The sequence below is a fragment of the Trichomycterus rosablanca genome, chromosome 7 (assembly GCF_030014385.1).
Source record: "Trichomycterus rosablanca isolate fTriRos1 chromosome 7, fTriRos1.hap1, whole genome shotgun sequence".
NCBI lineage: Eukaryota > Metazoa > Chordata > Actinopteri > Siluriformes > Trichomycteridae > Trichomycterus > Trichomycterus rosablanca.
The window spans coordinates 38,681,300-38,694,868 of NC_085994.1; the positions used below are offsets into that span (position 1 = coordinate 38,681,300).

At 38.5% G+C, this 13,569-nt stretch overlaps 1 protein-coding gene across 4 annotated transcripts in view; it reads left to right on the forward strand.

The window, feature by feature from the left end:
* Positions 1–837: 837 nt before the first annotated feature.
* LOC134318547 (transmembrane protein 132C-like) overlaps positions 838–13,569 on the forward strand; it is a 110,186-nt gene continuing 97,454 nt past the window's right edge. For 2 of the 4 annotated variants that reach the window (XM_062999544.1, XM_062999543.1), the window contains exon 1: positions 838–1,483. In XM_062999544.1, coding sequence (XP_062855614.1) covers positions 1,435–1,483 — 49 coding nt within the window. In that variant the 5' untranslated portion in view covers positions 838–1,434. The remainder of the gene's footprint in view (positions 1,484–13,569) is intronic. The other 2 variants (XM_062999541.1, XM_062999542.1) reach the window with 2 other exon arrangements.

Sequence of the window (13,569 nt, forward strand, 5' to 3'; positions counted from 1 at the left end):
CAGTGAGGCGACAGTGCTACCCACCGAGCCACTGTGCCGCCCACGTTAAAATCCTAATAAATAAATAAATAAATAAATAAATAAATAAGTGTAGGAAAGGCCGCTCAGGTGGCGCAGCGGTAAAGTACGCTAGCTCACCAGAGTTGGGGTTTCGAATACATCGTGTCAAATCTCAGCTCTGCCTCTCCGACTGGGTTGGGCGGCCGCATGAACAACGATCGGCTGTTGTTCAGGGTTAGAGGGTAAAGAAAGTCGGATCATAGGTGCTCATAACTGGTGCGACTGCGGCCCCTGCTGGCTGACTGATGGCGCCTGCACAGGGCTGAGGAATAACGCTGGTGGGGGTGTGGCCCTCCGTACACAGTGCCCGTCAAGTGTATGAACTCGACTCATGCAGGTGAAAAATGCACAATCCGTACTGACTATGCGTGCCGGAGGGGGCGCATGTCAGGGGGGAGGCGTCCTCAGTCAGCGGTGAGGGGTCGAATCAGTATAGAGGACGCAGTCAGGGTAAACTGGACACGACTAGATTAGGGGAGAAAATTGGGGGAAAAAAGTGGGGACAATGGTAAATAAAAAAAATAAAATAAAATAAGTGTAGGAAAAACTAAACTCCACTGTGCATTTTAATTTGCTATAATTAATATATTTAACTTCATTAACAATAAAAAATAAAAACAGACTGTAAATAAAAAGGCAACATAGCCGAGAAAAGATTCATTTCCAATGCACTCGAATCGATTCACTCTGGTCGCGAGTCGATTCACTTTTGAAGAGTCAGTTTGGGAGAAATCCTTCGCTAGTCGCTGAACGCTCGAGCGGAGGAGGTGAGAGATGTTCGCTGCGCGTGCTGGAGGGAAAACCGTCTAGGCTGAGGGAAACGACAAAATGAAGAAGTACAGGGTTTAAAACAAAGCCAAACGTGATAAAATACATTAATAACAACAACAAAATCATAAAGAAAAGAAGATTTGAGCGGACAACTACCAGCGGACGCAATGTTTGTGGATATTCAGCGACTTATTTTTTACCTCAGATTTTCAAATATTGAAAAGTGTCGCGTGCACTAACGGTCATAACGGATTCTAACGGTCGTAACGGTCTTTAATTAAAAGTTATCAGCGAAGCGTCGGACAATCACTGGATAACAGCGAGTTTATTGTGATTAATGGTGTTAACAAATTGCTTTAGTGGTTATAAATTGTACATTTAGCTTTTATTTGGTGTTTGTGAAGGGTTTCAGGATTGAAGGATGGGAACTTTAATGGCGCTATACAGAGTTGAGCTGTGAGGATGCTGTAAGTGAAGCTGAAGCATCACTGGATCGCGTTTCACCCCCGTTTTTTATTTTATTTATTTTATTTATTCTTTCCTTCTTTCTTTTCTTTTTTTTCCTGACTCTGAGGGGAAGTTTTAGCCCGGGTTTTACCCACCATGGTGCGGCGGCTCTGGACTGTGCTTGTCATTCTTGGACTACTTAGAGGTAAGTCATGCTGATTATTGAAAATGTACAAGGTGTCTTCATTATTATGATTATTATTTTTTAGCCAGTTAATGTGTTTACTGATTTATGTGAGTCTCACATTCATGTTCGGAGTGAGTCAAATAATAGTGGAGAAATGACACAAATTAAAAATTAATCCAAAATTAATCTTATTAACATAATTGCACACTGTTTTATATTCTTTGATAGAAACACGTCAGAAGAATAGCTGATGGACACAGTGTTCCGTACACATTAATCAGAAATGCATACACATATAGTTTATGATATATTTTATCGAGTAGATTCGTTGTATAATTGTCACCCAAGCAAATAAAGTTTACATACATCTGTAAAGGACATGTATGCCATGGCCCCAGGCTTTACGGTATAACTGCAACTCGGTTATTAACAGTATATGCTGTTACGGTTACATCTTATTGTGGTTATAACCACCAATAATACATGTACCTTAATGCATAGATGTTGCAGTGTAAGAAGCTCCCACTTCAGCTCTTTACTATGTGATCAACAGCACACTTCAGTCGAGCTTCCAGGAAAGCAGAGGCTTCTTTGCTACATGGCAGCCTTAAATCCACAGGGATGTAAAGCTTTCCTGCTGTAGGCAATGTATTTATGAACACCAGTGATGTACCAGCAGCTTCTAGTTCATATCTGACCTGGTTTTGGTGGTTCAGGGATTCCTAGATTTTTTCTTCCAGGGTTTACTTCCTAGTCTTAGCCAAACGAGCTGTCCTGTGTACCTCAGTTACAGACACTTGTTGTACAGATGATTTTTAGACTTGAACTTGCTTGTAAAAATATATGATCTGCATTCGGAGATCTGTGCAGAGCTTCTAGGCTTTCCCTTGCTAATGCTTGTGGCTCAGTCTTCTAAGTTCAGTCACGCTAGCTATGTTCCTACAGATGAGAAGAGTATCTAAAAGGAGATTAGTTTGCATAATTTTGTGCTTTTTTTTTATCAGTCATATTAAAAATATAGCCCTTTATTTGCAGTGTCTGTCTGTCTGTGTAAAACACCAGCCATGTAACAGTAATCTGTAGCTAGATTCTGTTTCAAATGACCATGGAGTAGAATTTGGCTCAATGGGTAGCACTGTCGCCTCACAGCAAGAAGGTCCTGGGTTCAGATCCCCAGGCTGGGCGGTCCGGGTCCTTTCTGTGCGGGGTTTGCATGTTCTCTCCGTGTCTGCGTGGGTTTCCTCCGGGAGCTCCGGTTTCCTCCCACAGTCCAAAAACATGCAGTCAAGGTTAATTGGAGACACTGAATTGCCTGAAATCCCTGCGATGGACTGTGGTGTTACTGTGTGCCTTGCGCCCACTGAAAAGCTGGGATAGCCCCCCCCGCGACCCTAATTGAATAAGCGGTTAAAACAGTGAGTGAGTGAGTTTAAGTCAGCAGATTTGTTTTCCCTGCAACTAAAGAATCATGACATGCCAGCCATTTAGTAAGGATGCTATGTTTGAGTTTGTGGGCACAACACTATACATGGAAGTGAAGTAAACAGGTGTGTTTATTAGATGACGGACTGAAAGATAGAATATAAATAAGCCAGCTGAGCCCTGTGTTTTGTAAATGTGTAACAGGCTATGATACAACTGCATCCAGAGCATGGGTAGCTCAGCAGTTAATGTGTTGAACTAGTAATCAGAAGATCATTGGGTAAGGCCCCACCACTGTCAGGTCAACATTGTGGGCCTTTGAAGAAGTCCGATAACTGTTAATTGCTTGGAGTGTATTTGGTCATTTTTTTTGATAAAGGTATCTGCTAAATGCAAAAAAATGTCAATTTAAATATGAACAATCTGTGGCTAAGAAAAAAAGCTAGTGTTAGCTCAGTGGTTAAGGTACTAGACCAGTAATCAGAAGGCTGATTTAAGCCCCACCGCTGCCTGGTTGCCACTGTTGAGCCCTTGAGCAAAGCCCTTAATCTTCAGTTGCTTGGATTGTACATGGTCACAAATGTCAGTTGCTTTGGATAAAGGTTTCTGCTAATGCTGTAAATGTAAATTGCTGTAATCCCACAATCACAACAGTACAGCATCAAGGTTCCTGCTAGGTATAAGAACAATAAAATATCAACCACTGCACCATAGACATTTCCCCCATTTTACTCAGAGGTTAAGGTACTGGAACGGTGATCAGAAGCTCGCTGTTTAAGGCCCACCACGGCCAAGCTGTCATTGTTGTCCTTGAGCAAAACCTTCAAATCTCAACTGCTCGGACTGCACTGCCCTTAACAGTTCTTGGTATCTCCACATTTTAACTAGTCTAGCATCAATCAGACGGTCTACTTTCAGAGCTTGTAAAATCAGACCATTTAATTTAAAACATGATGATTCTAATGCTCTACTGTTTGAATGAATATAACATCTAAAAACTCAAACGCCAGCCATAGCATAATGACCACATCTCATCTGCTTGGTGTTTTACAGCCCAATAATTAAATCCATCTGAATTCCTCAGGTTAATGCATAGAAACATACAGAAGATCATCGCGGTTGATTTCCTTACCTCAATTTATCTTCCATCTGGTTTTGGTGAACAAGTCACTGTTATGTGTCATAATGGTGTCATGTTGTAGAATTTAGCCTGGTGTCCTTAATTTGTCTGCCATCTATTGAACATTGGTGTTGTGATTGCACTGCCACAATAGAAGTGTTTATATTTAATCATGTCGGTTCGCCGTACTTTAAACCTCATTTGTGCTGAAAGGTCGTTTATAAGCTCTGGATGTGATGTATGGATTTGTTAAATATTTCTTTATTCAGTGTGTCTGATACAGACTTAGAACTGTCATTCTCACAATATGAACATCTCTCTGGAAATGTATGTGTTTTGGGTTATAGCAGGATTTAGGAGGGTGCTACTGAATTCAAATTTGTTGTTCATTTGGGGGCTGTGTATCTCTTTCTGTTTATTGCTTACTTTCTTGTTTGTTCTGTCTTTGTCCTCGTCCCTCTCTTGTAGGTGGATTTAAAAAAAGGTAGTTTGGGACTATTTTTCTATTTACCTGGATTCATGTTTGGATGCATATAGCACAGACTGAGTGGCGCTGATTAGGAAGATGGGTGTGTTCATTGATGCCCCCATCGGTTCCTCTCATACACTTATTCTTTGGTAAATGTGATTGTGTTCATCACAGTTAGATAAAGTGGTGGTAGGACAGACAATGAATGAAGGAAGGAATGTGTGTGTGTGAGTCTTTCTTTAAGTCTCTTTTTTGTGTGTGTGTGTGTGTGTTTGTGTGTTTCTTTCTTTGTGTGTGTGGAATATCTGAAGTGAATCCTAATTCTCAGCTGCACAGACAGACTCAGCCTGTGTTCCTAATCTCTGCACGCCTCAGGAAATGCTGAGCAATGCTTTGAATTTCTTATTCCATTCACAATGTAAATAAATCAGATGAGTAACCAGTGAATTAAATAGTTATTCAAGTGTATTTCCACAACTGTCCAAAGTTAGTGGATTTTTTATTCCTTTTTCTACTCTCACCAGTAGGGGGACCGTGAGAGTTATAGATTGCTCAGTAGCATAAAACAGAACTGCCGTGTTGTATAGTGAGTGTAGCATGACAGTAAGAAGATTTAAGAAAACCAATCATGCGTAATAACTCTTGGTAAAATTGTGTCTTAAAATTTAATTGGACACAATTTTTTTTATAATTTAATTGGACACGAAATAGCTAAATCTGAAATCCGTAGTTGTTTTTTTATTGTTATAATATTTTGATTCCAAATTAATGTGTTTAATATTGCTGTTGTTCATTAATAGTGACTGTTTGTCACAAACGAAATCTGGCAGCTCTGATCATAAGTTGCCTTAATTTACTAAAAGTCTAAAAGTCTATCGTCAGCTTTTGATTTATTAAAAAAGTAAAAAAAACCTTTTTGGCATCAAAACACTTGATTATTTTTACAATTAATCAAACCATTCTAGAAAATAATTTAAGTACTTCTGTAGCCAACGAATGTAGTGGAGTAAAGTATAGAGCAATATGTAAGCTGTAGAATCAAGGGGGGCATTATGGATTTTGACCCTCTTACAGGTTAATGCAATAGGGCCCTCATCTCAGACATTTTTAAGAACATATTTTGTTCCCTAGAATCTAATTTGACTCTTGACTACACAGGGCCTTGGAATTATTTCCACCCCTGGCCTCTTTATGGCACCCCTGAAAGAAAGCTGAATAAGAAGTAAGCAATAACAGCACTTAATTTGACAGCATGTTTCTCATGCCTCCCTGCAGCAGACTGTTTACTTAGATTTATTTTAAATACATGACCAGGCTGAAATGGTTGTGTGTGCCAACACAATGATTCAATACAGCAAGCAAATCTCAAGCATTTGACTACATGCCATGTTTGTTATTGACTTAATGATTTCAGCTGTGAGCTGTCTGCCTAAAAATCTTCAGCTTGTGTGACAAAAACATTTAGCTAGAAAGAGTTTTGGCCAGCATGGCATGAGTGCTGATAAGATTAAGACTAGATTAGGTACAGTAAACATGTCTGGATGAATAACAATGTTTTTTAACATAGTTCACAAATCACCATGAAGTAGCTTTGCCTTCTGTGTTTTGTATTACAGTGGTGCGGGCCACAGATCTAAATGCTTCTGTTCATAGGCAGAATTTTTGATAGTGATAGCAAGAAGGTAATGGAAGTAATGGAATTAAACTAATAAATATTTTAAAGAATTGTTTTTACTATTCCTCTCACTTAGTTCTTTTCCACTTAGTATATATATATGTATTAGGGATGCATCAATACCATTTTTTCCCAACCGAGTACAAGTACATGTATTTTTGTACTTGCCGATACTGATACCAATACCTATTGGATCAGATATCTGACATGCTAGAAAACTCGATCCGGTCGCCGAGCGCTCGGCGAGCCGGTCGGATCGAGTTGTTGGATACTTCACACTTAGCGATCGAGAGCCGAGTTTTGATCACTGAGCGAACGCTGAGTTGCTCCCAAGCCGGCAAATCTAGCGCCGACCAGCCGCCGAGTGAAAATCAGGGCAAAAATCGTGTAGTGTGAACCAGGCTTAACGCAGCAACGTGCACTAGGCACACGCTATCGGATGTTTAGTATCGGAGCCGCGTTTGCGAGTACGAGTACAAGTTAATGAGCGCGGTATCGGGCAAATACCCGACACCAGTATCGGTACTCATGCATCTCTAATATATATATATATATATATATATGTGGATAGCAAAACTGACAGATGTTAGTCATCACCTGAAGTACAGATTGAGGACCCAGTAGTTGAGGATATTCTGGATATTTTCTCCTTCTTGCTGACCACTGTTGTTATTATATATCTATTGTTAAACACCTTCTTTTGGTTCGTTACCATGACAAACATCAAAACCTGCTTGGAAACCTCAGATGCTACCACAGAATTATTAGGAAAAGAGCTTTAATTTAAAAGGTGTGAAACTGGATGTATAAGGTAAGAGAGGATGTGATTAATCACTGATAAGAGGAGTATGTGTTCTATCTTTAAAAGGATGGTTTTTAAGATTTAAAAGGATTTGATCAATCCTATATATAGCACTAGATCAGCATCAGTAACACAGTGGGCATGAGTAGTATATGTTCTACGTTATATGATCTGCCAATATATTTGGATTATTTTTTATCTTGGCATATGCTCAAAAATGGACAGTGTGACTTGGACCACAACAGTGATTTGTAACCTTCTAACATGAGTCTGACTCGGGCCACATAAGAAAAACTGCCCTGCCACCAATTGCTTCCTCATTATGCTGACTGTGCTCTTGGCCATGGTGTAAGTACTGCAGTCTAATGTAGATCAGTGAACCGTTATTACATCTGCCCCTCAATCCAGGCTCGTTAAGACACCTCCAAAATTTCAACCCCAGCTTTATTGTTAGGAATCAATTCGGTGTGAGCCGGTGGGAGTTCCTGTGTTGGATTTGTGAGTAACTGAAGTGTGTGATGTCTGCAGACCTAAGCAACTGCTGGAACCAATCCTATTACTGTATTACAGCACAATTCTTTTTTTCATTTTATTTTCTGTTGTCCTTCTGACAGCTTAGATGACAAAACCTTTCTATAAGCAGAATAATAAAGTAAAGGGGAGACAAGTAATTAATTTAAATTCTTAATTAAACTTTCCCTAATTTGGGTTGGTACGAGCACATTTAAATAATTTTCTTATTTCATAAAACTATTCTAAACTTACCTGTAAATGTCATTCTGCTCTGTAATTGACCGCACTTAAAGTTTTATGCCTTAAATTCACTTAGCAGTTTGATCTTTAAAATCTTTGTCAAGATTTCTGTCCTCACTGACCCGTCATGCAAACATCAAACCTAGTTTTTGTTAAAGGACAGAATGTCTTGAACATATTAAATAGGCTATTAATAGAATTAATAATTAAGGACACTTCATTATAGAACAGCTCAGTCTGAACTTTCCACACATCTATGAATTTACAGAACCAGACCTGACTTTCAGTCTACTAAATTAACATTGAAATCTGGATTATTTGTGTTGTATAGCATGTGTAATTTAATACCGAGCATACAGAGAAAATAAATGACCAAGTCACAAAATCAATGTGAACGAAGTATGAAGGAAATAAATAGATCAGAATTTTACAGTGCCTCTGTTGTGCTAACACTTTAGAACTACAACACACTTAATCTTTTACACTTTTTACATCTCACTGACTTTCACTGTGAACATATTGACCAAACTCCACAAGGGTTACTGTTCGAGACAAAGCAAGTCTGGGTCATCTGCAGCAACCTATAAAAATAATAAGCTTGTGTGAGTCACTGCTCTGGTGCTGTTTGTGTGTGTGTCTGTGTGTGTGTGTGTGTGTGTGTGTACATATATATGGGTGTCACGGTAGGCAAATTATTCATAATGTATAGGATACAAAATAGGAGGCTTGTTAGTGACTTTATGTTCTGCTTATGTGTGTGTGTTGGTGTGCATGTGTGTGCTTTGGTTGTATTAGCCTTGCTATCATGAGGGAACATTTAATGACTCATTACATGTCCACTTAAGGCTGATTTGACTCTGGGGGTTGTAATCATTTGGAGAGAGTTTTTTAAAGCTTGTATCAGTCCTGTTTTTTCAGTCAAGTATTCCTGTAATAACATCTTCTTAAACTCATTCTTTAGTTATTAAAAAGTGTTTTTGCTAGCTTTAAATAAAAGTACTGCTCAAATTGCTGAGCATCTGTTCCATGAAACAGTGTGGCATAAATATTTTAGTAAAGTAGACTAAAAATAAAATGTCTAAATGAACGAATGAATCAGCGGGTCGAGAACCTTGGCCTAGAGAGACGTTTTTTAAAACACAAAACCTAAGATAAATGTCTGCTGTGTGATTCAGTTATAATATAAGATGCTGATTTTAACGCAAAGGCAAACTCTTTGTTTTGGTTTAGTAAGTCAGACCTGTTGTTTCAGCTAGACCTTATCCTGAAAGTACTAGGCTTATATTCTGGGTGATTCAGTTTCATCTCACCTTTCCAAAACTGTCCCAGTAGGTGGGTTGACTAATCTTCATTGTGTAAGTGAGTGAGTAAATGACCAGGCTGTATTGTTGCTCAGTGCCCACTGTAAGTACTCTAAGTATCTCTAGAGACCCAGATCAGGATAAACCAGTTACTGAAGGTGGAAGATTAAATCAGTGAATGTGTCTTTAAGGACATTACTATCAAATATTACATTGGTCTTTTAGCAGTCAGACAGGACAGCGTGGTCACTGTAAGGATGTCAGTATCAGATCAGTATTGATAGTCAAAGCTTTAATACATTTATAAATGTAAGTATTTAGATCAGGGTGCCTTCAAACTAAAAGAAACATGCAGAGCACCATCAGATAATAAGTATGCTTTCTTTAAGGACTAAGGTGTTTAAGGTTTGTGATTCTGTGTGCGTGACGTTTGAGTAAGGATGTAACGTCAGGAACAGTAATATTAGTAGCCCAGCACCCAGCACCCAGATGTTGTGTTTGTGCGTTCTGCTTTTTATTCATGCTTTACAGATGACTTAGTGTGTTTTGCTCATTGTCAGGTATTTGGCTAAAACTAGTCTGCTAGCATCACCCAGTTTTGACTTGATGTGTGTTCATTTTGATGATGATGGAGTAATATCATATCTGTGTACCTCACAACTTAGACTCTCTTGTACTTTGCATAGTTTCCATGTCAACATAAATCTGAAGCCACAGGGGGTTGATCATCATATGGAGTTTGACAATTGCTTTTGCTGGCTTGGATTTATAGCTTGTTTGTATTATTGCAGTTAGAACTGCAATACAAGAAGCTTAATTTTCAATCCCCACCCTCCTCACATTTCCTTCCTCCATCAAGATTAATTTAACGGTTGCCATTGACAGGTCAGTATAAATGTAAGAGGGCCTGAGCTTCTGGAAATGAGTATAAATCTTAAAAACTGCAACTCTAATTAGGTAACAAATCTATTATAAGTTTGGATAAAATTATCTTGCCTTTTTACTCGTTAATTATGTGGGTAACAAAATCCTTGAACTGGAAAAGCATTAAATGTTTTTCTGTGTCTAGTACCTATTAAAATGTTACTATTCCATTTTATAACCAGCAAAGAGCTAAAAAACCTTCAAGAGTTTTGTAAAGGCTTTCAGAATGATTTTACTGAAGCATTTTCGGGCATCTGATGTGTGTATTTGTACAGGAATAAGGTTGTGGGTTTTTAATCGATTAGTATACAAAATGAAAGTGTGTGAAATTAACTTTGAGTCATGTTTCTTTTTGGCTTCTAATGTTTATGAATTTCTCATATACTTTTAGCAGACGTGAATAAACGTAATGCTTCTTAAAGTCAAAGCAACAAACAAACACCGGGTTGGAATGTCTGAATTCATCTCAGAGAAAATGTAAACATTGAGCTCCGCTGCCTAAACGAGTGGCTATGTACATGTTCACCGAGCGGATTCTAGTAGAACAGATTTATCTGTTAAACTCTGTAAAGCTGTAAACTGCTCTCTCTGGGCTCGTTACACACAGTTTGCTGAAGAGCATCAGAAGCAAATATTGCTGCATTAATTATTTAGTGGGCTGCGTTGGTATAGGCTAATTTAATCAGGTCACAGGTTCAGGTCAGTCTCTGAACTGACCGTTGTTTACACATCATACATTATTAAGAGACTCAGTTGCTTTACAACAGGTGACTTTAAACAAATGTATTTTTTTTCTAACAACTCAGTTTCTTCCAGTTTTTAAACTATTAGGCTGGATGTGGTTGGTCAGTTTAAATTGTCCTCTGCAGATATGAGCCAGAAATAGTTATGTTATATTAGAAGATTTAGATATGTGTTTTAAAAGATTCACTCCACCACCTAGGGGTGTAGAGGTTTGTGTCTAATCTGACTTTTTATTACTGCTTTTAAAGTAAAATAAGCTTCATTCTACCACTAGAACAGCTAATGTACCATCTCAAGAGAATGCAGGTACATGTTTTTTCTCTTCTTTATGGTTTTGTGTTAAATCGAAATCCCCCTTCCATTCATTGTATTTGTATGTTGGAATTTCATGTAGCTGTACTTCAGTAGGAATTAAACTGCCAGAAAAGTGAAGATAAAATAAATTACACAAATAAAGCAGACAGGCCAGTTTGCTCTTGGTCTTACAAAAGCCGACATCTGTCACGGTGACTTGTGTATGTGTGACGGTACCATTGATGCATATGTTAGGATGTTAGAGAGACGTGCTGCCGTCACGGTGACGTTTTTACTGGGAAGTCTGTGGTTATTTCAGCGAAATGATGCCAGGCCTAGTTGAAACCCAGGTGAATTTGTAGTTTTATTGACTAAATTAACATTAATGCAGTCTTAGCAATGTACTGTATGTAATAGTACATTGAAACATTTTAAAATGTTTCATTAAAATTGTGTTTATATGGTGATTATAGGGTGAACTAGCTAAACTGTGTGTGTGTGTGTGTGTGGGGGGGGGGGTGTTTATTTACTAATCATCAAACCATTAAATCACCTGGTAAGGTTATGCTAAGCCTCAGTGTGTGATGTATTTACATGGTCTTGCATGTCTTGTTACAAAAATCAATCCTAATTTTCTAAGCTGTCTGGTCCTTTTTGTCTCTTGTATATTCGCTCGCTGATGATATTGGATGATAATGTTGGATGCGCCTCTGATTTTTCTGATTTCTCTGCTGGTTTGTGCTCACCTGCCAATAATAGTGTTGTACAGATTTTGCTCCCTGAAGTTACAGTGCAAGGCAGTGCACAGTAGATTTCTCAAGTATTGATGCCACTACCAACTATTCACATGAAGGTTTATTTACATATAAACTACTTGCCATTAAAATCTTCTATCTGACCTAAACACAACCCTAAATCAGAAGTTGGGATCATATGGAAAATGCAAATAAAAAATGCAGTGTTTCTTACATTTACTTTGACTTATTTTATTGCCGACAGTATGAACCCAAGATATTTCACTCTGTGCTTTATTTGCACTAGATTGTGTTCATAAAGGAAAGTAAATAGTTTCATAATATTAAATAGAGCAGCTTTTTTTTGCTGTGATGCTGATGCAGTAAATTATGCTAGCTCACTCCTGCTGGTATCCAGAGCTCAAATCCCCATTTGTGCTGTCGGCTGGTCACATTTCTACATACAGGCATTACTGCATTATGCCTAGTGATTCTGGGGAAGCTGGGCAAGCCACATTTCTGACCAGGATAAAGAGGTGGTAAAAGAACTACAGCAATAGTAAATACTACATGCTGATGAATGTATTAATGACCATATTTATTAATATATAGTCTAAAACAGCTATATGCACCTCATAATTAATGGATAAACAGGTTTTTCAAAATGCACCTAGTCCACTCAATTGCTCAGACCTTTAGTGATGTGCATTTCAGTAAATCTAACATGCAGACTAATGTATTGTTGATCTGTTGATTGATTATAAAAGAACTGCACACAGTTTCCAATATTGATCCATCTAAGTGTTCGCTCTCTGATATGCACTGGAGTTGAGCTTGTGTGAGGAAATAAAATGTATACATAATAGAATCATTCTAATAACTTAAAAGTCAACTATAATGTGTACTATATGACAAAAAGTACATGGACACCTATTGCAAAACAATGTGAAGCTACAACAGCCTTTAATTTTACAAAGTTTTGAAGTGTGCCTGCAGGAATCGGCACTGATGTTGGATGAGAAGCCTGCCTTGTAATTGACATTTCAATTAATCCTTAAGGTGTGTAGTGGTGTTGAGGTCAGGACTCCTGACTCCTTCACTTCAAACTCATTAAACCATGTCTTATTAGACACCTTCATGCTGCAAAAGTTTAGGCCCTTCCCCTAACTTTTGGCACAAAACTGAAAGCATATACTTTTATATTTCATATTATTAGGGTGGCACGATGACGCAGTGGAAAGTGCTGTCGCCTTAAAACAAGAGGGTCCTGGGTTCGATTACCCAGCTGGGCAGCCAAGTTCCTTTCTGTGTGGGGTCTGCATGCCCTTCCTGTGTCAGTGTGGGTTTCCAAAAACATGCAGCCAGGCCAATTGGAGCTCCTAAAATTGCTCTAACAGTGTGTGTGTCTGGGGAGTTTCCTGCCTTTCGCCTTATGAATCAGGCCCACTGTGACCCTGACCAGGATAAAGCGGTGGTGAAACAGACATTGAGTAAATGAAAGAATAAATGAATTAATTAATCGCGAGTTATTAATGAATTAATAATTTTACACACCTGTGTGTAGGTGTGTACACACAATAGGTGCAGCTGAAACACCAGAACTAATCATTCAGAGTGGCGTCCACCCACGTTTGGCTGTATTTATTTACAGGAATTAGTGTCGTGTACACATCACAATACAGCCACTGTCTTACAATTTGTAAAACACAAGTGAAGTGAAGAGCTGCACTGTTGGAAGTCCATCCTCACTCTATGTAGTCTAAGTACAAGACTTGTCAAAATGACCAGAATGTCTTAAGCCACAGGTTGAGTATCACTGGCTTTTTGGAAAATGGTCAATTACCATAGTTTCAGAAGTTAGTAATA